Source organism: Nerophis ophidion, linkage group LG26, assembly GCF_033978795.1.
Source record: "Nerophis ophidion isolate RoL-2023_Sa linkage group LG26, RoL_Noph_v1.0, whole genome shotgun sequence".
NCBI lineage: Eukaryota > Metazoa > Chordata > Actinopteri > Syngnathiformes > Syngnathidae > Nerophis > Nerophis ophidion.
The window spans coordinates 23,911,612-23,936,336 of NC_084636.1; the positions used below are offsets into that span (position 1 = coordinate 23,911,612).

Here is a 24,725-nt window from a genome sequence, read left to right on the forward strand (position 1 = left end):
GTCGGACTCCACTGTTTACCTGTAGTGCAAGTAAGGCGGGTGAATACATTTGTTGAAAGTGCATGATTGAGCAAGCTTTGAAGGAAATTGCCTTTGTTTATTGGATCTAATGCATGTTTCTTACTGCTGATTTAAAGCGGCAATATTTTGATAATTAAACTGGTAGCTCGTTTTTTTTACGCCTCCCAGTTTTAGGCAAAAACTTTCCCCACACACTGTCTTGGTTTTAGTATGATTGAGTACATACTGATGACTCTCTCTGTGCATTTGTTTTAATAGTTTTATTTCTGCACAGCTACAAAATAATAAACAGCACACAGTAACAATGTAAGGCCTAGGTATCAAAGTCAAGGTCTGCGGGTCGGATCAGAACTATCTATGGCCCCCCAAGATGATATTTGATTAGAATTAGATAAGCCACCTGCTGCTGTTTTGCAAGCACCAATACTCCATCAGTGTTGGCATTAGCAATTTTCAAAATGGGGTCCCAGGGGCCCCATCAAGTCATAAAAATGGGGTCCCACAGTAAATGTTTGCCGTCCCACTTTTTTGTAGCCGTATTGAAAACAAATGATAAACGTATGCACACATTTTTTTTTTCAATTAAATCAACATAAAAAAACACAATATACTGTACACTTACAATTAGTGCACCAACCACAAAACCTCCCTTTTTCATGACAAAAACATCCCTTTTTCATAACAAAGGAAAAAAAAAAAAAAAAGGATACCCAGGTTATTTTTATATCTTTTTTTCCAAATAGTTCAAGACTACAAATGAGCAATATTTTGCACTGTTGTACAATTTCACAAATCTCTTTTTTTCAACCTAAAATGCTTTGCTCTAATTAGGGGGTACTTGAATCAAAAAAATGTTCACAGGGGGTACATCACTGAAAAAAGGTTGAGAACCACTCATATAGAGAACACACACACCCCTTTTTATTGAATCTTTTGGTAAAATTGCTAACAGCTAAAATTATGTACAAGTCAAACTATAACCTGCTACCCAAGAATGTACAACAGTTCTTCTCAACTAAAGAGGAGAAATATAATTTCAGTGGAAAAACTCAATTTAAAGATGGGTATGCTCCTACAACACTAAAAAACTTTTAACATATCTTTATGTGGATTTAAATTATGGAATAAATCATGCAAAGAAATTAAACAATATACTGATATGATCCACTTTAAGGGGCTGTTCGAATTGGTAGTGCTCTTATAAAGAAGAAAAACATATGAGAAATACGTTCAACCTTATTAAAAATAGGATATTCTTCATCTCAGTATGTTAATGACTGACTTAATTATCTATTACAAGAACTGCTGTATTAATCATTCACCGATGTCATTGTGTTACAAAAAGAATACGGTAAATGAACGTGTGTATTTGTAAACGCTCTGAAGTGGGAAAAGGGTAGGATTAAATAAGTTGTGCTTCTTCCTACTCCTTTTCGGACATGATGTAAATAGAAATTATAGAAAATTGTTTGAGGTATCATACTGTAGATCTACTCCTACCTATCTAGGGGTTTGAGTGTCCGCCCTGAGATTGGTAAGTTGTGAGTTCAAACCCCGGCTGAGTCATACCAAAGCAATTGGTTGGAATTGGGGGTTAAATCACCAAAATTGATTCCCGGGCGTGGCCACCGCTGCTGCTCACAGCTCCCCACTGTTCCCCTCACCTCCCAGGGGGTGATCAAGGGTGATGGGTCAAATGCAGAGAATAATTTTGCCACGCCTAGTGTGTGTGTGAAAATTGGTACTTTAACTTAACTGGGGGCGGCATGGCGTAGTGGGTAGAGTGGCCGTGCCAGAAACCTGAGGGTTGCAGGTTCGCTCCCCGCCTATTTACATCCAAAGTTGCTGCCGTTATTTCCTTGGGCAGGGCAATTCACCCTTTGCCCCTGGTGCCGCTCACACTGGTGAATGAATGATGAATGAATGACAGGTGGTGGTCGAAGGGGCCGTAGGCGCAAACTAACAGCCACGCTTCCGTCAGTCTAGCCCAGGGCAGCTTTGGCTACTGATGTAGCTTACCACCACCAGGTGTGAATGCATGATGGGTTCCCACTTCTCTGTGAGCGCTTTGAGTAGCTAACAATAGAAAAAGCGCAAAAAATGTAATCCATTATTATTATTATTATTAAAAGTGAGAGACGAACAAACACTATAAGTTGAGCTCAAAGATTTTGATTGGCGAACATGTCACTCAAATGGCGGTGACGGCAGAAAAAAATTAAAACCTTGTGGTTATTTATGGCACTAATTAAAACCTTGACCTCGATTTAATGTCGAAAAATTGTGCAGGGTTAAAAGGGTTGGAATTAGGGGTTAAATCACCAAAAATGATTCCCCAGCGCTGCTACCGCTGCTGCAAACAGCTCCCCACTGCTCCCCTCACCTCCCGGGGGGTGATCAAGGGTGATGGGTCAAATGCAGATAATAATTTTGCCACACCTCGTGGGTGTGTGACGATTGGTACGTTAACTTAAAAGTGAGAGACAAACAAACGCTATAAGTTGAGCTCAATGATTCTGATTGGCGAACATGTCACTCAAATGGCGGTGACGGCAGAAAGAAAAATAGCCTAAGCCTGTGATTATTTATGGCACTAATTAAAACTTTGACCTCGATTTAATGTCGAAAAATTGTACCGGTTTGGAAGGGTTGGAATTGGGGGTTAAATCACCCAAAATTATTCCTGGGCGTGGCCACCGCTGCTGCCTACTGCTCCCCACTGCTCCCCACTGTTCCCCTCACCTCCCAGGGAGTGATCAAGGGTGATGGGTCAAATGCAGAAAATAATTTTGCCACAACTCGTGTGTGTGTGACAATTAGTACGTTAACTTAAAAGTAAGGGACGAACAAACGCTATAAATTGAGCTCAATGATTCTGATTGGCGAACACGTCACTCAAATGGCGGTGACGGCAGAAAGAAAAATAACCTAAGCCTGTGATTATTTATGGCACTAATTAAAACTTTGACCTCGATTCAATGTCAAAAAATTGTACAGGGTTAAAAGGGTTGGAATTAGGAGTTAAATCACCAAAAATTATTCCCGGGCGTGGCCACCGCTGCTGCCCACTGATCCCCACTGTTCCCCTCACCTCCCAGGGGGTGATCAAGGGTGATGGGTCAAATGCAGAGAATAATTTTGCCACACCTCGTGGGTGTGTGACGATTAGTACGTTAACTTAAAAGTGAGAGACAAACAAACGCTATAAGTTCAGCTCAATGATTCTGATAGGCGAACATGTCACTCAAATGGCGGTGACGGCAGAAAAAAAAATAACCTAAGCCTGTGCCTCACCTAATGTGTGTGTGACAATTCTCCCGTCCAAAGGCAAAACCTGGTGACTCACTTCTAGCTGATTTTGAGAAAACAAAGGAAAACCAATCTATCTTGATGCTGTCTTACAAAGATCTACAAAGTCATCAAACGTATAGATGTTTTCTTGAGCTTTCATTTTCTTGCCGATTGAGCCATGGATTGAATCTGCTCTCATGAACGTGTGCCCTTTCTCCAGATATTTTATCACAATCTCGGGTGGGCCCCATTCTGCGTTTGCACATTGGGCAAGAGCCGTGTACAGCGTCCAGTTTTTATTTTGACCTCCACAGTTATCTGCCCAAAAGAGTATGCAAGGGGAAGAATCAAGAACAATATATTTAATGAAGGTGCTTGCAACGTCCTGGGCCAATCTTCCAAATATCCCCTCGTGCCGTAATATCACATAATCAGGTTGACCGTCGGCCCCCATTGGGCAAATGTCTCATTAAAGACGATAAGGCGACTGACAAAGAAGCTTCGATTGGTCCCTTGAGATACTAGGTGTTTCTGTTGTATCTACGCGGTTATGTGGTGGTTGCTAGGTCCTGCCATGCGCGTAACATCTTACTTGCGGAACAAATTACAATATCGCATACACTAATGTAAAGCATATCACTTAGGAACTCCAAAATTATTATCAGCTCAGTTTTGACCAAAATTTAGTTACTGGGTTTTACTTTTGGACGGGAGAATTGGTGAGTTAACTTAAAAGTCAGAGATGAAAAAATGCTAAAGGTGAGGTCAATGATTCTGATTAGCGAACATGTCACTCAAATGGCGGTGACGGCAGAAAAAAATTTAAAAATCTAAGCCTGTGGTTATTTATGGCGGTAATTAAAACCTTGACCTCGACAAAAGACTTGAAGTTAGTTTTATTTGCAGACGACACAACTGCTTTCTGTTCAGGTGAGAACACACAGAAGATAACACAAATAATAACGGAAGAAATGAATAAATTAAAAAAATGGTTTGATAAAAACAGGCTATCCTTGAATCTCAGTAAAACTAAAATAATGCTATTTGGTAACAGTAGAAAAGAGCATCAGACACGAATACAAAATGATGGAATAGATATCGAAAGGGTAAAAGAAACCAGATTTTTGGGAGTATTAATAGATGATAAAATGAGGTGGCGACTTGTCCAGGGTGTACGCCGCCTTCCGCCCGATTGTAGCTGAGATAGGCGCCAGCGCCCCCCGCGACCCCAAAAGGGAATAAGCGGTAGAAAATGGATGGATGGATGAACTGGAAATCTCATATACAAAACATACAACATAAGGTGGCAAAAAATATTTCAATAATGAATAAAGCAAAATACGTCCTGGGCCAAAAATCACTTTATATTCTCTACTGCTCGCTAGTGTTACCATATCTGAATTATTGTGCAGAAATATGGGGAAACAACTACAAATGTGCGCTACATTCGTTAACTGTGTTACAAAAAAGATCGATTAGAATAATACACAATGTTGGATATAGAGAATATACAAACCCTTTATTTATTGAGTCAAAAATATTAAAGCTAGATGACTTGATAAAATTGCAAACAGCTAAATTGATGTACAAAGTAAATTATAACCTGCTACCAAAGAATGTACAACAATTCTTCTCAACTAAAGAGGAGAAATACAACCTTAGAGGAAAATCTAACTTAAAACATTTGTATGCCCGTACAACACTTAAAACTTTTAGCATATCAGTATGTGGAATTAAATTATGGAATGGATTAAGTAAAGAAGTTAAACATTGTATTGATATGAGCAAGTTTAATAGGATGTTTAAATTAATAGTGCTTACAAAGTACAAAAAAGAAGTATTATGAGAAACACTTTCAAACTTATTGAAAATAAGATATTCTTCATCTTAGTATGTTAATAATGACTGAAATAATTAAGTACATGTTAGAAAACTGCTGTGTTACTCACTCATAGATGCTATTTTGATATTTTGCTGTAAAGAAGGTCAGTGAATAATTGTATATATTGTGGGCGCTCTGAAGTGGAAAAGGGGTAGGATTAAATAAGCTTTGCTTCTTCCTACTCCTTTTCGGACATGATTTATTGTGTATTGCGAAATGATGAATTTAACTGATGTATAATGTTGTATGTATGTCATGTTCGAAATAAAGTAAGAAAAAGAAAGAAAAGATTTAATGTCGAAAAAATGTGCATTTCTAATTTACAGTAACACACCGTAAAAAACAAAACAAAAAAATGTTACCATAAAAAACAAAAAGACGCTTCATCGCCAGAATTTTACTGTAAAAAAAACAGCGATGCAGTTTTTTTTTTATTTACAGTAATATGCCAGGAAAACAATTACAATTGTATAAAATAGCAGACAAAAAAAATTAAACCAAAAAGAAAAGGAATCGGAACAAATGCCGTTTAAAACAATTCACACATAAAAACAATGAATTCAAATATATACAAACAGTAACATACAAGACCGCTTATGGTGGATGCACTCTGATTTGTAATCGTGTTTAGCCTAATGATCTGAACACCAGAGCAGTCAGGAAAACTCCCAAGTAGCAATCCCGGTCTATTAAGACAAGAGGCAAAATGCACCCTGGCTTTTCGTTTCCTAATTGTTTGAGGCCCAGTGGCAATGGCGGCGAATGACCTGATAATTCAACTACTCCCAGGGAGGCTTCGCCGTGGGGAGGCGGGGGCAGGCGCAGGCCAAAGTGCAGGGGGAAGTAGAAATGTAATCACGATTCAAGCATTTGCATTCCCTTCCATCCAGCCCCCCCAACCCTTCCAGCAGTCCATTCAAGAACTGATTCTCAATGAAGACGAGAAGAAGCTCCTGGCCAAAGAGGGTGTGACTCTTCCCTGCCAACTGCCGCTCACAAAGGTTCACCACTATCACCGGAAACCATTCAAACAGTCAGCGACTAACAGGTTTTTCACCCCCCCTTCCTCAATCAGCATGAAGAAAGAATCCTGAAGAAAATACGCAGGAAGATTCGCAATAAGCAGTCGGCCCAGGAGAGCCGCAAGAAAAAGAAAGAGTACATTGATGGACTGGAGAGCAGGTAACAATCCAACACAGCTGTGATTATAGCTTCAAGCACGGTCGCACACCTTTACAACATTCCAAGATTGCACACATTTGTAATGCATTGGCACCTCGGTATGTTACCTTGTGACAGTGAACACAACGCCATACTTCAGCCCACATGTTTACTGTCTTTTCTCAACTGTCGAAAACACAAATGTCACAGAGTAACCTTTAAGGAAGTGCCCACTGACGCACAAGGCCTGTTTGCAACCTGCAATCCATCACAGCTAAGTGGACCGGTTGCTATGACACTCAGAGTCAAGTTCATTTTAGGCTTTGCTGTAGGGCAGGAATGGTCAAGTAAATTCCACAAAGCTAAGGACGCGGGGCTGCTTGTCCCTTTCTGCTGTTATTTATATTTTATATATCCATCTTCCATCCATCTTCTTCCGCTTATCCGAGGTCGGGTCGCGGGGGCAACAGCCTAAGCAGGGAAACCCAGACTTCCCTCTCCCCAGCCACCTCGTCTAGTTCTTCCCGGGGGATCCCGAGGCGTTCCCAGGCCAGCCGGGAGATATAGTCTTCCCAACGTGTCCTGGGTCTTCCCCGTGGCCTCCTACCGGTTGGACGTGCCCTAAACACCTCCCTAGGGAGGCGTTCGGGTGGCATCCTGACCAGATGCCCGAACCACCTCATCTGGCTCCTCTCGATGTGGAGGAGCAGCGGCTTTACTTTGAGCTCCTCCCGGATGGCAGAGCTTCTCACCCTATCTCTAAGGGAGAGCCCCGCCACACGGCGGAGGAAACTCATTTTGGCCGCTTGTACCCGTGATCTTATCCTTTCGGTCATGACCCAAAGCTCATGACCATAGGTGAGGATGGGAACGTAGATCGACCGGTAAATTGAGAGCTTTGCCTTCCGGCTCAGCTCCTTCTTCACCACAACGGATCGGTACAACGTCCGCATTACTGAAGACGCCGCACCGATCCGCCTGTCGATCTCACGATCCACTCTTCCCCCACTCGTGAGCAAGACTCCTAGGTACTTGAACTCCTCACTTGGGTCAGGGTCTCCTCCCCAACCCGGAGATGGCACTCCACCCTTTTCCGGGCGAGAACCATGGACTCGGACTTGGAGGTGCTGATTCTCATTCCGGTCGCTTCACACTCGGCTGCGAACCGATTCAGTGAGAGCTGAAGATCCCGGTCCCATTTATATATTCCAGACAATTAAATGGGTTGTACTTGTATAGCGCTTTTCTACCTTCAAGGTACTCAAAGCACTTTGACACTACTTCCACATTTACCCATTCACACACACATTCACACACTGATGGAGGGAGCTGCCATGCAAGGCGCTAACCAGCATCCATCAGGAGCGAGGGTGAAGTGTCTTGCTCAAGGACACAACGGACGTGACGAGGTTGGTATTAGGTGGGGATTGAACCAGGGACCCTCGGGTTGCGCACGGCCACTATTCCACTGCGCCACGCGTTTTCGTGATTTTTTCCGTCAAAAAGTCGGGTTTTTTTTTCTGTCAAAAAGTCGGGTTTTTTTCTGTCGAAGTCTATTTTTTTTTTTTTTTATCAAAAAGTCGGGTTTTTTGTTACTGTCAAAAAGACGGGATTTTTTTTTTTTTGTCAAAAAGTCTGGATTTTTTTCTGTCAAAAAGTCAGATTTTTTTCTAAGAGTCAAAAAGTCAGGATTTTTGTGTCCAAAAATCAGGATTTTTTTCTGTCCAAAAGTCTGGATTTTTTTCAGTCAAGTTAATTTTAGGAGTGGATTTGGCTTTGCTGTAGGGCAGAAATGGTCAACTAAATTCCACAAAGCTAAGGACCCGGGGCTGCTTGTCTCCTTCTGCTGTTATTTATATTTTATATATTCCAGAGAATTAAATGGGTTGTACTTGTATAGCACTTTTCTACCTTCAAGGTACTCAAAGCGCTTTGACACTACTTCCACATTTACCCATTCACACACACATTCACACACTGATGGAGGGAGCTGCCATGCAAGGCGCTAACCAGCACCCATCAGGAGCAAGGGTGAAGTGTCTTGCTCAAGGACACAACGGACGTGACGAAGTTGGTGCTAGGTGGGGATTGAACCAGGGAACCTCGGGTTGCGCACGGCCACTATCCTACTGCGCCACGCGTATTCGGATTTTTTATATCAAAAAGTCGAGATTTTTTCTGTCAAAAAGTCGGGTTTTTTTCTGTCAAAAAGTCGGGGTTTTTTCTGTCGAAGTCTATTTTTTGTTTTTTGTTTTATCAAAAAGTCGGGTTTTTTGTTACTGTCAAAAAGTCGGGATTTTTTATTTTTTTGTCAAAAAGTCGGGATTTCCTTCTGTTAAAAAGTCTGGATTTTTTTCTGTCAAAAAGTCAGATTTTTTTCTAAGAGTCAAAAAGTCAGGATTTTTGTGTCCAAAAATCAGGATTTTTTTCTGTCCAAAAGTCTGGATTTTTTCAGTCAAGTTCATTTTAGGAGTGGATTTGGCTTTGCAGTAGGGCAGGAATGATTAACTAAATTCCACAAAGCTAAGGACTCGGGGCTGCTTGTCTCCTTCTACTGTTATTTGTATTTTATATATTCCAGAGAACTAGTGTCTTTGGGATTTTTTTGACAAAAAGTCAGGTTTTTTTCTCCGTGTGAAAAAGTCAGAATTTTTTGGGGGTCAAAAAGTCGGGATTTCGTTCTGTCCAAAAGTCTGGATTTTTTCAGAGTCAAGTTCATTTTAGGAGTGGATTTGGCTTTGCTGTAGGGCAGAAATGGTCAACTAAATTCCACAAAGCTCGTCCCTTTCTACTGTTATTTATATTTTATATATTCCAGAGAACTAGCGTCTGCGGAATTTTTTCTGTCAAAAAGTCAGGTTATTTTCTGTCAAAGTCAGTTTTTTTTCTGTCAAAAAGTCAGGTTTTTTTCTTCGTGTGAAAAAGTCAGTATTTTTTTTCTGTCAAAAAGTCGGGATTTCGTTCTGTTAAAAAGTCTGGATTTTTCTGTCCAAAAATCAGGATTTTTTTCTGTCCAAAAGTCTGGTTTTTCTCAGAGCCAAGTTCATTTTAGGAGTGGATTTGGCTCGCAGTAGGGCAGGGATGGTCAACTAAATTCCACAAAGCTAAGGACCAGGGGCCGATCGTCCCCTTCTACTGTTATTTAAATGTTATATATTCCAGAGAACTCGGGTCCCCGGGACTTTTTTCTGTAAAAAAGTCGGGATTTTTGTCAGTCAAAAAGTCAGGATTTTTCAGTCAAAAAGTCGGGGTTGTTTCAGTCAAAAAGTCGGGGTTATTCCTGTCAAAAAGTCTGGGTTATTTTTGCCAAAAAGTCTGGATTTTTTCTGTCAAAAAGTCGGATTGTCTGTAAAAGTCTTGATTTTTTTCTGTCAAAAAGTCTGGATTTTTTACCGTCCAAAAGTCAGCATATTTTCTGTCAAAAAGTCGCCATGTTTTCTGTCCAAAAGTCATGATTTTTTCAGTGAAAAAGTCTGGAATTTTCCTGTCATAAAGTTTGGATTTTTTCTTTGTGTCAAAAAAATCAGGATGTTTTTGTCAAAAAGTCAGGATTTTTTTCTGTCAAAAAGTCAGCATTTTTATGTCACGAAATCTGGATTTTTTTCCCGTCCATATGTTGGCATGTTTTCTGTCAAAAAGTCAGGATTTTTTCAGTCAAAAAGTCTGAATTTTTTCTGTCAAAAAATTGGGATTTTTTTTTTTTGTGTCAAAAAATCTGGATTTTTTCTTTGTGACAAAAAATTAGGATTTTTTTTCTGTCAAAAGTCTAGATTTGTTTTCTGTCAAAAAGTCAGCATTTTTTATGTCAAGAAATCTGGATTTCCTTTTCCGTCCAAAAGTTGGCATGTTTTCTGTCAAAAAGTCAGTATTTTTTCAGTCAAAAAGTTTGGATTTTTTTCTTTCAAAAAATTGGGATTTTTTTTTTGTGTCAAAAAATCTGGATTTTTTTGTCAAAAAGTCTGGAATTTTTTCTGTCAAAAAGTATGGAATTTTTTCTGTCAAAAAGTCAGCATTTTTTGGGGGGGGAGAAATCTGGATATTTTTCCTGTCTAAAAGTTGACATGTTTTCTGTCAAAAAGTCAGGATTTTTGCAGTCAAAAAGTCAAAATTTTGTAGTCAAAAAATTGGAATTTTTTCTTTGTGTCAAAAAATCTGATTTTTTTTGGTCAAAAAGTCAGGATTTTTTTCAGTAAAAAAATCTGCATTTTTTTTCTCTGTCAAAAATTTGGCATGTTTTCTGTCAAAAAGTATGGATTTTTTCTGTCAAAAAGTCGGATTTTCTGTAAAAGCCTGGATTTTTTCTTTGTGTCAAACAAATCGGGATTTTTTCTTTGTGTCAAAAAATCTAGATTTTTTTTTGTCAAAAAGGCTGGATTTTTTTCTGTCAAAAAGTCAGCATTTTTTTGATCAAAATGTCAGGAATTTTTTTGTCAAAAAGTTGGGATTTTTTCAGTCAAAGTCTGGGTGATTTTTTTGTCAAAAAGTAATTTTTTTTTCTGTCCAAAAGTCTGAATTGTTTCTGTCCAAAAGTCTGAGATTTTTTCTGTCCAAAAAACTGGGATTTTTTTAAGTCATAGAGTCTAGATTTTTCCGTCAAAAAGTCTTTTTTTTTTTTTTGTCAAAAAGTCAGGTTGGTTTTTTTTCCAAAAGTCTGGGATTTTTTTCAGTCAAAAAGTCTGGATTTCTCCGTCAAAGTCTGTTTTTTTTGGGGGGGTTTTTTGTCAAAAAGTCAGGGGTTTTTTTTCTGTCCAAAAGTCTGAGATTTTTTCTGTCCAAAAGTCTGGGATTTTTTTTTGTCAAAAAGTCGGGATTTTTTCAGTCAAAAAGTCTGATTTTTTTCCGTCAAAAACTCAGGTTTTTTTCCAAGTGTCAAAAGGTCAGTTTTTTTTCTAAGTGTCAAAAAAATCAGTTTTTTTTTCTAAGTGTCAGAAAGTTGGTATTTTTTTTTGTCAAAAAGTCAGGATTTTTTTCTGTCAATAAAGCCCTCTAAAAAAAATAAAAACTTTCAACAATCTATCCATCCATTCATCCATCATCTTCCGCTTATCCGAGGTCGGGTCGCAGGGGCAGCAGCCTAAGCAGGGAAGCCCAGACTTCCTTCTGCCCAACCACTTCGTCCAGCTCTTCCCGGGGGATCACAATGCGTTCCCAGGCCAACCGGGAGACATAGTCTTCCCAACATGTCCTGGGTCTTCCCCGTGGCCTCCTACCGGTCGGATGTGCCCGAAACACCTCCCTAGGGAGGCGTTCGGGTGGCATCCTGACCAGATGACTGAACCACCTCATTTGGCTCATCTCGATGTGAAGGAGCAGCGGCTTTACTTTGAGCTCCTCCCGGATGGCAGAGCTTCTCACCCTATCTCTAAGGGAGAGCCCCACAATATTCAATTTAAATGTCCTGACCGACAGTACATCTATCCATGTTCCAGTCAGGGTTACGGCGGGTGCTGTAACCTACTGTAAAGCATGGGGGTGGAAACATCATGCTTTGGGGCTGTTTTTCTGCTAAGGGGACAGGATGTTGATCCCTGTTAAGGAAAGAATGAATGGGGCCATGTATCGTGAGATTTTGAGCCAAAACCTCCTTCCATCAGTGAGAGCTTTGAATGGTTGACCAAATACTTATTTTCCACCATAATTTACAAATAAATTCTTTAAAATTCCTACAATGTGAATTCCTGGATTTTTTTTCACATTCTGTCTCTCACAGTTGAAGTGTACCTATGATGAAAATTACAGACCTCTGTCATCATTTTAAGTGGAAGAACTTGCACAATCGCTGGCTGACTAAATACTTTTTTGCCCCACTGTATATGCCTTCGTATAATCAATGAGATTGCTCCACCTGACAGTTATTATTGATAACCGTCAACTTGCACAGTTGAAATAAACAGCAGCTTCAAAATAATCCACCAAGTGAATATGCAAAAATGTAAGTAACAGAACTGATTTATTGTCTCAAACACGGCCTAAAGATTTGGCATTTGTAGTATCTATAAAGAGACTGAGAAAGCATTGTTGGTATTTGTCTTGAATAGCTTTGTTTGAACTCCTCGTCTGTGCTTGCAGGATGTCGGCATGCAACGCACACAACCACGAGCTGCAGCGCAAAGTCTCCCAGCTTGAAAAATGCAACATGTAAGAGAATCGAAAAACGTGGCTGCTATTTCCACCTCCCTGAGAGCACGATGTAATCTTAATGGTGGCGGCGCTACGCTGACATTTTTATCAACTGCCCTCACATCCATTCCAGTCTGCCCTCAGCGCAGTTGTTTTTTTCATGTGCTTGTCCCTCAGGTCGCTAATGGAACAGTTGCGCCGGCTCCAAGCTCTGGTTATGAATACATCTAACAAGCCAGCCCAGACTGGGACATGCGTGCTGGTAAGAACGACAAGACGCCACAAACCCTGATGGCGGGCCAAAATGTCAAGTAGAGAAATAAAAAGGCCGCTCGTGATCTAAATAGACATGAGACATCTCAAAGGATGCACAAAAAGCACAATTGCCACGTAAAAAAAAAAGCACGGTTTTTGAACGGACGCCACATATCGTCTTTGATCACCGCCATGGCACAGCGTGCTGCACTCATGGCCACAAGTCCTCTCCAATATTTGAACTTTAATGAATGTGAATACGTGTCGGAACGAACTGCATGCAAAACTTACCAATGTGTGCTATTATTGAAGGTTTGGTGGTGCTGAAAGTGAATATAACATATATAAAATGCAATCATTCATTAGAATGTCTATGTATATATATATATATATATATATATATATATATATCATGCTGCCAATCTTATCTTTGATAGAGTAATTTTTAATAGTGTTTATTTAAAACGACTAACAATTATGTTAGATAAGTAAAAATCCCATTAATTCAATAAATTGTCTTAAAGTCATTAAAATTATGCAAAATAAATATTATGGTAACACTTTAGTTTGGGGAACATTTTCACCATTAATTAGTTGTTTATTAAAGTAGCAAAGACTTAATTTAGAGTTATTTGGACACTAGGGGAATATATATTACCAAATAGTAGCCCGGGCGTTTATTTCACAAAATAATTTTTGGAGACGGGTGTTTAAAAGAAGCAGGCAGTTATTTGCACAAGGCTTTTATTTATTTTTGCACCAACCTGCACCAGGCCATTGTTTGGTTACAATGGTTACTGTCCGGTATTTTTTTTTCGTATAAAAATCTTTAAATGTAAAAGCTATTGTAAACATACAAACAAAAAAACAAAACTATCAAAAGACAAAAGATCAACAAGGCCTCAACATGGCAGTAGTGCAATAATTGTCAAATAGAATATCAATACTGAAAATAAATGCAGTTTTTAAATAAAGCAGCCTACCGGGAAAAATAAAATTATGGTACCAAGTACTCAAGTATAAAACCCACCATCAAAAAAGAACAATAATAGTGTCACTTAAATAAAATAAAGGCTGCAGTATTCCAAGTTTTAAATAAAGCAATATACAGGAAAAATAAAATTATGGTACCAAGTACTCTATAAAACCTTCAAAACAATAATACTGCAGCAAACGCAACCCCAAATGCAACTCAAACCCACTCATCATCATCATCCCCCCCCTCCTCTCCCTCACCCCCCTCATCATCATCCTCCTCTTCAATTACAAGTTCATTGAGGAACTGCAGTTCCTCACCACTCTCCTCCTCTTCCTGAACCACAGCAGCACCCTGCTGCCTAGCCCTCAACAGCATCTCTCTGCCTGCCTGACATGGCTGTCCCTCCTTGAGGCAGTAAATGAGCTGGTCCTCACTCCCATCAGCTGCCACCGTCAGCCCACACACCTTGTAGGATACCAGAAAGCGACAATCAGCTATGGCTACTGTTTGCAACACATGCACACACACACATACACACAGCCAGCCAGCCTACCTTGAATGAGTTGATCAGAGTGTCCCAATCCAGAGCATCCCAGGCTCCCAGGACCCAGTCGACCAGGAGGCAGCGGGAAGGAGCTCTCAGCTTCCTTGACTTGATGTAGGTCTTGTCTTTATCACCAGCCACTCAGTTATCATAGTAGTCACGGAGCTGCGCTTTGGAAGGGCCATTTCACACAACATCGGGGGCCTGCAGGTACCTTTGTGCAACCTCCAGATATAACAGCCATTGTAAGGTTGTAGCCCCCTTTTGAGCTCTGCTTCCGTGGCCTCGCTGATATGGCATCGATACGAGTCCCATGTAAGTAGCCTCGGTCCGAAGTGAAATTTCCCCACTGCCCCCTGGAGCCAATCCTTTGTCAGGTCATTATTAAACCAGCCATTCTTGGAGGAAGCTATGATCACTCCGGGTAAGCTCTGCATAGGCTTTACATCACGGACAGCACCTTTAAACACGATGTAAGGCTTCAGCTTTGTCCCGTCTGCTTTGGCTGCAAGATCCACTATGATGTGTGGCTTTTCGTGGCCGGTGTTTTTGAGGCAGATGGAGCGGGCGCCCCTCTCATCGACCCTACTAAAACCAACCATGTCAAACCAGACGGCTGTTTCATCCATGGCGACGATATTCTTGGGCTGGATTTTCTTGTCCTCTATCTATTTAGTAGAGAAAACGAGGAAGTTGACAATCTTCTCGACGGGAGTGTCCTTCTGTGCAACAGTTGTTCTCCTCCTGAGGGTAAAGTTGTTCCGACGCAGGAATCAATTAAGCCAGCCACTCGTTGCACCAAACACCACCTCGGTGTCTCTCGTGTCACTTGCGGTGGCATAAAACTCCTTGGCCCAATGAGGATCATTTTGCGGGACAGACGGTGGTTCAGTCTACTAACGTGATGTATCCACTGACACAAATTAGCATCAAGCTCGTCGCTCACTTTCTTCCTACCTCCGCCAGATAACCGAGCCCGTTTTCCATCGATTGCCGACTGAGATAGTAGTTCTCCCTTTTTTTGTTTCCATTCGCGTACACGTTTTGGGTCAACGTTAAACTGCCTGGCCGCTGCCAAACCAGAATTCTGCTCTGCATACTTCACAACCGCTAGCTTGAACTTTAAGTCAAACTTTCTGTTCTTCTTCCCCCTTAAAGTATTCCCGTCCATCAGTTTTGGACGGCTATTTGGACATGGGCTATTATTAGGAAGAGGCGTTTAATTCACAAGATAGGCTCAGACCCCGGGCGGCTATTAGGATATGGGCGGTTTATTTGGTAATATACGGCACAAGGGTTAGGGTTACTAATAAACAATAATTCTGAGGGTTTTGAGGGAAGATTCTTAGTTAATTGCTTACTGGTTGTATAAAAAAAAGCCATGCAGAATAAGGCATTGATAAGTCCTTAATAAAGACTAATTAAGAGCCAATATGTTACTAATTTGCAGGTTAATAAGCAACTAACTAATGGTGAATATGTGTTCCCCATACCAAAGTGTTACCAATATAACATTTTAAAAAAAAAAGGTCTCGTATATATAAATTAGTCACAAAAAAGTACATTGGTCAATAAATTATTTACAAATAGGTAAATAATATAAATAAATATTTCACTCTACTTGACATGTCAAAATTGGTCGAGAAATAATTGATAAATAAGTAGTTGTTACATATTTCCCTCTATTATAGAATATTAAAATATTTAATTATTGGTTTGAAATTGAATTTTTTTTTTTTTATTATTTATTGGGTTTGTTTTTATTGACTTTTATTTTAAACAACATGAGTGATACATTTGAAAAATATAGATACTTGGTGTAGTCAAAAAAAAAAAATAATAATAATAATATCCTGAAAATATATATATCTCAACACGTCCCCTGCAGAGACACTACAGTATGGGGTTATTTCTGTATTATGCAAATATTGCTTAAAGTTGCTCGTTTTTTTGGCGTTCATTTTAATTATTAGCGTTGATGAGATGTTCTGAAAATAAAAGAATGTAGCATTTAATGAATTAATTCATCAAATAATCCAATAAATGTGAGTTTCATGTCTGACTTGATTTAACGACTAGAGCAGAGCAGCCCTGCAGGCACGACATTTCGAATGAGGTCAGAAAATCAAGTAATGTGTAAAAAAAAAAAGTAAAATTAAAAAAAAGTATTCTTTTAACGGTGCGTCTCCTTGTCCTCTGCGTTTGACTTCTTTATCCCCCGTCTTCTTAGGTGCTCCTGCTGTCCTTCTCCCTAATCCTCATTCCCAGCCTCAAGCCCTTTGCCGACACCAAAGTCAGCCAAGGAGACTTCAGTCCAGTGAGAAGTGAGTACCCTTCAGTATTAAAAATCTCCGTATGCCCACCTGACAACTAAAGCCTGCTCCCCTGTGAGTGACCCTCGCTGGAACCCAGAGTTCACCCTCAAAAGTCACATTTGAGGATTTATACTCAATTTCACCCTCACTAATTTACAACCCCCAAAATGTACCGTTGTGTAAATCGTGAAAAAAAATCAGAATACAATGATTTGCAAATCCTTTTCAACCTGTATTCAATGGAATAGACTGCAAAGACAAGATACTTAACATTTGAACTGGTAAACTTTGTTGTTTTTTGCAAATATTAGCTCATTTGGAATTTGATGCCGGCAACATGTTTAAAAAAATCTGGCACAAGTGGCAAAAAAGACTGAGAAAGTTGAGGAATGCTCATCAAATACTTATTTGGAACATCCCACAGGTGAACAGACTAATTAGGAACAGGTGGGTGCCATGAGTGGGTGTAAAAGGAGCTTCCATGAAATGCTCAGTCATTCACAAACAAGGATGGGGCGAGGGTCACCACTTTGACAATTTGCTCACGCATTTGTTCACAAACAGTTAAAGAACAACATTTCTCAACAAGTTATTGCAAGCAACTTAGGGATTTCACCATCTACCCTCCGTAATATTATCAAAAGGTTCCGAGAATCTGGAGGAATCATTACACTTAAGTGATGGTATTACCGATCTTGGATCCCTCACAAAAACTGACATCAGCGTGTAAAGGATATTACCACCTGCACTCAAGAACACTTCAGAAAACCACTGTCAGTAACTAAAATTTGTTGTTACATCTGTAAGTGCAAGTTCAAACTCTACTACGCAAAGCCAAAACTATTTATCAACAACACCCAGAAACGCCACCGGCTTCGCTTGGCCAGTGCTCTTCAAAGACGGACTGATGCAAAGTGAAAAAGTGTTCCGTGGTCTGACAAGTCCACATTTGAAATTGTTTTTGGAAACTGGCGGTCGTGTCCTCCGGAACAAAGAGGAAAAGAACCATCCAGATTGTTATAGGTGCAAAGTTCAAAAGCCAGCGTCTGTGATGGCATGGGGGTGTATTAGTGCCCAAGGCATGGGTAACTTACACATCTGTGAAGGCATCATTAATGCTGATAGGTACATTCAGGTTTTGGAGCAACATATGTTGCCATCAAAGCAACGCTATCATGAACGCCCCTGCTTATTTCTGCAAGACAATGCCAAGCCACGTGTTACAACGGCATGGCTTCGCAATAAAAGAGTACGGGTACTAGACTGGCCTGCCTGTAGTCCGGACCTGTCTCCCCTTGAAAATGTGTGGCGCAATATGAGGCCTAAAATACCACAACAGAGACCCTGGATTGTTGAACAACTTAAGCTGTACATCAAGCAAGAATGAGAAAGAATTATGCCTGAAAAGCTTCAAAAATTGGTTTCCTCAGTTCCGAAACTTTTACTGAGTGTTGTTAAAAGGAAAGGTCACGTAACAAAGTGGTAAAAATGCCCCTGTGTCACCTTTTCTGCAATGTGTTACTGCCATTAAGTTCTAAGGTAATGATTTTTTGCAAAGAAAACGTGATATTAAATATATTGTCTTTGCAGTCCATTCAATTGAATATAAGTTGAAACGGATTTGCAAATCATTATTTTCTTTTTTTAATTTACGAATTACACAATGTGCCAACTTTACTGGTTTTGGGTTTCGTAATTACTTTAAAAGAATAATTAACTTGTGGCCGTTCAATTACGTCTAACTACTTTTAAGTAACGATTTGTTACTTCATATTGTATCTAAGTGTCTTTTTATCAGCCGTGTCCTATAAAAATATATAATAAAATATTTGCAGAAATGTTAGGGGTCTACTCATTAAGGCTGCAACAATAAATCGAATTTGATTAGAGAAAAAAATATTGTGTTTTTTTTCTGTTGCTTCGATTAATTGTCGATTGTCTTTGGCAACATTTTTGGCCTCCGATTGCGATCTGACTTCGAGTCTTTATCCAATCTTTGACAATATGTTATAGACTCCAAAATGTTCGATAGCATGTAACTAAAGTTAACACAATAACACAATTTTTGTAAAGGGTATCTCATTAAATATATAATTTGCTAGTATTGTTGTAAATTATGTACATTAAATGTGTTGGATTGACTGCTACATATATATTTATTAAAATAAAATAAATCAAGTGTCTAGTGCAGGGGTCCCCAAACTTTTTGACCTTCGGGCCGCATTGGGGTAAAAAAATCGGCCCGTGGGACGGGCTGCATATTTTATTATATTATATATATTGTAAAATCCCCTGAAGAGCAGGGAAACCTGCGAAACAGGCTTGTAGATGAAATAGCTTCCATGTTTTTTCCTGACCTCACACATATTCTGCTCAAACCCCGTATTGAGCACTGTATAACGGATAAACCACGGAAAACTCGAATATATATATATTCTGAGCACGATGATGCGACGTTGTCGATGGAAGTAAAGTGAATTGTGAAGTGAATTGTATTTATATAGCGCTTTTTCTCTAGTGACTCAAAGCGCTTTACATAGTGAAACCCGATATCTATTTATTTATTTTTTTTACATTTAAACCAGTGTGGGTGGCACTGGGAGCAGGTGGGTAAAGTGTCTTGCCCAAGGACACAACGGCAGTGACTAGGATGGCGGAAGCGGGGATCGAACCTGCAACCCTCAAGTTGCTGGCACGGCCGCTCTACCAACCGGGCTATACCGCCCCACTTTCTCCTAGCCACTTTTCCTGAGTGGCTAGGAGACACCGAGAGTTACAAGCGGTAGAAAATTAATTCGAAAGGACAGATTTTTTTAAATAATTATAAAAAAATTAAAAAAACAATTTGGGACGCTTGCGGTTTGGGGATCCCTGGTCTAGTGCACAATTTAAATTATTTTCACTTCCTGTATCAATAGACTTACCTTCTGAGTTTGTAATCAATAACACAAATTACCCAAACATTTTTGGTAATAACGAGAACAAGAAATATATCAATAGAATCACTTTGAATTATCATCCTAGATATATATTTTATAGTTTAGTGCACAATTTAAAACATTTTTGCTTCCTGTATCTATTGACTTACTCTCTGAGTTTGTAAACAATACCACAAGCTGTGACATAGTTGCACACAGCACCTTCAAATTCAATTTAAGAATTAGGTCATCAAGTTAAAATAAATACCTGTGATGGTTGATAAAAAAAATTAAAATAAAACTTTATTTTAATTATTTTACTTTACTATTTTTTAGTTATAGTAAATACCAAAATGCAAGCTCTTGTGAAGCACTATATTTAATACACACGGTAGGTTCACAGCTTTTCCAAAGATGTGTGCTCGAAAATCAAATTTGATTCGAGAATTTTTTTCTGTTGGGGATAAGTTGATTGGCAACACTAAATCGGCCCTAGTGTGTGAATGTGAGTGTGAGTGTTGTCTGTCTATCTGTGTTGGCCCTGCGATGAGGTGGCGACTTGTCCAGGGTGTACCACGCCTTCCGCCTGATTGTAGCTGAGATAGGCGCCAGCGCCCCCCGCGACCCCGAAAGGGAATAAGCGGTAGGAAATGGATGGATGGATGGATGGATGCTTCGATTATCGATTATCTTGGTCAATATTTTTAGCATCCAATCGTGATCTGATTTCGAGTCTTAATCCGATCTTTGACAATATGTAATAGACTGCAAAATGTTTTATAGCAGGTAACTAAAGTAAACATTAACACACAGATTTATAAAGCGTATCAATATAGAATGTGCTGGTATTGTTGTAAATCAGGTACATTAAATGTGTTGGATTGACTGCAATATATATATATATATATATATATATATATATATATATATATATATATATATATATATATACATATATATATATATATAATTTATTTTTATTTATTTATTTATTTTTTTCTAACAAAATCAAGTGTCTAGTGCACATTTTAAATAATAACTGCTGACGGGTCAGCCAACGTCCGGCGCCCTTTAAAATGGTGGTAAACATTGGGGAGTGGGTAATGTGTAAAATAATATTCAGTCTAAGGCTGGGCTTCCTGAGGCAAGGAAAAACAAAATGTTTATAGCCATAGCACATATAAACATATTATATAGAAACCATAAAACTTGCAACAGAGGAGAGAGAGTGGGGGATCTATAGACTATAGACTTACTCCCTGAGTTTGTAAACAATAACAACAAATGTGACTTAGTTGCACACAGCACCTTTAAATTAATTTTAAGAATTAGGCCAAGGCAAGTTAAAATAAATTTTGTGACGGTTGATAAAATGTAAAAGAAGGATACTTTATTTATTTTACTTTTATTTTTTACTCCTAATAAATATCAAAATGTAAGCTTTTGTGAGGCACTATATTTAATACACATGGTGGGTTCACAGCTTTTCTAAAGATGATATAATTTAATTTGAGAAAAAATTGTGGACGGGGGTTTCTGTTGCTTCGAATAATTGTCGATAGTCTTGGTCAACATTCTTAGCCTCCGACCATGATATGATTTTGAGTCTTAACACATGGCACACTGACAAAGCCTAACCTATTGTTACTATAACTATCTCCAAGGTTAATATGGCGTGCTTCTCTTTCTTCTCCTCCATTTATCTGCTTTCTTTTGTATTTCAAGTTACTACATATATGTACTGTTGCATTTGACCAATTCTACTGTTGATAATAGAGATAAATTATTGTTATTATTCATTATCAATAGTGCTATTTCTATTAGTATATGCATTGCTCTATTTGTAGTGTTCATTTTTTTGCTAACAATTTTACTATCACATTTGTACAAACCCTATTTGCTGATGTTGTTCCATTGTTGTTGTTGTTATTGTTGTTGTTGTTGTTGTCTTTCTATTCTTTCCTGCTTTGGCCCGGCCGCACCAAATAATAATGTCAAATACAAATTAGGCAACAAGAGAAGTATCCAAGACTTCTCTTTTGTAAAGTACATTTTTACAGCCGATATGGGCATCTCCATCAACAAAATGATTTGCCTGAGAAGCGGGACAGGACAACATTTTTTAAATATAATAAAAAAATTAAAAAAAATCCAGTCTTGATCCAATATTTGACAATACTTATACACACTTATGTTGTCTTCTTGGCTCTCTTGTAGTCCAATCACGGTCCCTGCAGAACTTCCAGGCGTCCCGGGTGCTGCACGTCGACGACCCTTCGCTGTCGACCGGAGACAAATCGAAGCACGCGAATTTCCTGGAAAAATCGGGATTGGAAATCACCAGCCTGTTGGGTAACATGAAGCTGAAGCAAGAACTGGACGCCGTGTCCCCAAACAGCAGTCGCGAAGAAAGCCTGGGTCATTTCCACCTGGACCCCATCACGGGCCACGTATCCGCCGTCACCTTGGACCCGAAACGGTCCGCCGGTCTCCCGCCAAATGCCGACGACATGTAGAACAAATCGTCCTCATCACTTAGTCGTAATCAAGTTGTCGAGACTATGTTTTGTATCAGTGACTTTTAAAAGTGAAATTGCCTGTCAGCTTTTAATAGAAAACCAGCGTGATGTAGGAGTGGTGAGGCGGTGGGAGGGCAGCAAATACAGCGGCAACACTGTGATCTCAGTGGATAATTTGTGAACTATTAGTAAGGATTTGGAAAGCGTGCTTGCATTGATGGAGAAAAATAACCTGCAATAAAAAGATAGTACACGATGCCGGAAAGGCTTCTTTTCCCTGCAGGCTTTAGGACTCGGTGCTTCTGCCTGTGAAGCAGTGATGAAACGTCTAGACGAGGCATCTCCCAAAGGGCAACTATGTCAGCGGGGACAAAAAAAGATAGAAAACTAGGGCAAAGGTCCCACGGACGGCCGCTTATCGCATAACCCCTTGCCCACTTATTGACATGTTGACATATTTACTCATTGGAGACGCTTATCTGACTTTTTACAGCCACACTGATGGGAGGAGATGATTCCAGACGTTAATTGGATCAGCAAAATACCCTGTCTATGTTATCGCCACAATAAAATGAAAATTAATAGTCAAATTGTGTATAAAAAAAAAAAACGCTGTAAATTTGCAGTAATTACCTTATTTTTTTGGAGTATAAGTCGCACCTGCAGAAAATGCATAGTAAAGAAGGAAAAAAAAAACATATAAGTCACACTGGAGTATAAGTCGCCTTTTTGGGGGAAATGTATTTGATAAAGCCCAACACCAGGAATAGACATTTGGAAGGCAATTTAAAATAAAGAATAGTGAACAACAGGCTGAACAAGTACGTTATATGACTCATAAATAACCAACGGAGAACGTGCCTGCTATGACGTAACATATTAGAGTCATTCAAATAACAATAACATCTAGAACATGCTACACGTTTACAAAACAATCTGTCGCTCCTAATTGCTAAATCCGATGAAATCTTATACGTCTTACCCAGACATGGGCAAACTACGGCCCGCGGGCCACATACGGCCCGTTAGGCTTTTTAATCCGGCCCGCCGAACTTGTCCAAATTATAGTAAAAACCTGCTTTTTTTCTCCTTTCCCTGCAATGCCCACGTTTCCCCAATAGATGGCGCACTCAAAACACATTGACCGTTGTTGGAGTGGCGCGTATTTCTCTTTATTTCACTTTAATTTTCACTTCGTTTCATGCCACTAGCAAAAAAAGGGAGACCAACAACACTGTTCCCACTGAAATGGTGAGTTTTTCTGCTGTGTTATGAAAAAATGCATATGGGAAGTTTGGAAGTGTGTCTTTTAATTAAGATCAATGCGCATTTACGCACAGCAGCCGTACAGTAGCTTAATTAACACGCCGCACATCGCTCTTAATTTAAATTAAAATTTTCAGCTGCAGGTAGGATATTTAATACAGCCTATGTCTGTGTGCTTGGCAACGATACACGTGTACTGTTTGCGCTGTTTTGAATGTTGAAAGTGATTCCATTTTTCAATAAATGTTGATTTCTTTAACTTTGCACCTTCGATTGAAACTTATTAAAAACAGACGCAATCTTGATAAATCACAGTGCGTATGTTATTTTAGTCTATTTACATTTCCTCCTCACAGTATCTGCAAAATAGTATGTAAATGCCATATCTTTCATATTCCTTGAGACATATTTATTAACTGATAAGGGCTATTTTTCACATTTGAAAGACAGGGGTTGTAGTGTTCTTACTGTGCAATGAGGTTTGCACACACTACATTTAATGCTTTAGTATATCCGGCGCAAACACTCCCTCCAAATGCACCTGGCCCGGCCCCTCTGTCAAATTTTAAAACCCATTGTGGCCCGCGAGTCAAAAAGTTTGCCCACCCCTGGTCTAGCCAGTTAAGTGAATGAGCTAAATTATATTATTTGATATTTTACGGCAACGTGTTAATAATTTCACACATAAATATCTCCTGAGTATAAGTCGCACCCCCGGCCAAACTATGAAATAAACTGCGACTTATAGTCTGAAAAATACGGTATGTTGTTGTGACGGGTCTCCAGCCGTCCTCGTGTGGGTTGCAGTGACACTCGTAACAGGATGCATCGTAACAGGTTTGACTCAGGTTTATTGTTTCAATAAACGATTTGTCGTGCCAGTCGGTCGCTCCCATTTCTAGTGCGCCGGCTCTTCCTGCCCGGTGGCTGCGTCTGCTGCGGGGGCTCATCTTGCTCTGGGTCCATCTCGTCGCTCTCGTGGTCGTTGTTGTCCGTTGTTCCTTCTCCTACTTCTGGCACGATTGCTCCTCCCTCTCCCCTTTTATGCTACAGCAGAAGATGCAGGGATTGAGCACAGGTGTGTTGTGTAGGCACCTGACTATGATGGCTGTAGTGTCGCTCCAGCCGTGTACCGCCTCTCCGCTCTGCTGCGTGCTCCACCTCCTGGCCGCCGTCTTGGGCAGGACCACCGTTTGCCCTGGCCCGCTGTCGGCTTCGCCTCTCCACAGGCCTCCATCGCAAAACTCAAGCTGGGCTTTATTCCGGCTGAGCGTACTCCACCCCCTTCTTTTGAAGAAGCGGGGAAAAAATTGCCACGACCACCTGTCTCCTCTTCTTCTGTTGCTTCCTGCACCAAGGCGAGCTTGTCCTCTTCCGCTGACACCTCTTTGTCTTGTGGTTGCACTTCCGCTTCTTCGTCCTCTTCAACTTTTTCTTTGTCTTTTCCTTCCTAC

At 39.8% G+C, this 24,725-nt stretch overlaps 1 protein-coding gene across 2 annotated transcripts in view; it reads left to right on the plus strand.

Moving 5' to 3' along the window:
• The window catches only part of creb3l3a (cAMP responsive element binding protein 3-like 3a), a 40,299-nt gene extending 16,842 nt beyond the window's left edge, over window positions 1-23,457 (plus strand). For both annotated transcript variants that reach the window (XM_061887915.1, XM_061887916.1), the window contains exons 5-10: window positions 6,085-6,195; window positions 6,270-6,376; window positions 12,425-12,493; window positions 12,653-12,737; window positions 16,484-16,577; window positions 21,704-23,457. In XM_061887915.1, coding sequence (XP_061743899.1) covers window positions 6,085-6,195; window positions 6,270-6,376; window positions 12,425-12,493; window positions 12,653-12,737; window positions 16,484-16,577; window positions 21,704-22,002 — 765 coding nt within the window. In that variant the 3' untranslated portion in view covers window positions 22,003-23,457. The remainder of the gene's footprint in view (window positions 1-6,084; window positions 6,196-6,269; window positions 6,377-12,424; window positions 12,494-12,652; window positions 12,738-16,483; window positions 16,578-21,703) is intronic.
• Window positions 23,458-24,725: the final 1,268 nt, after the last annotated feature.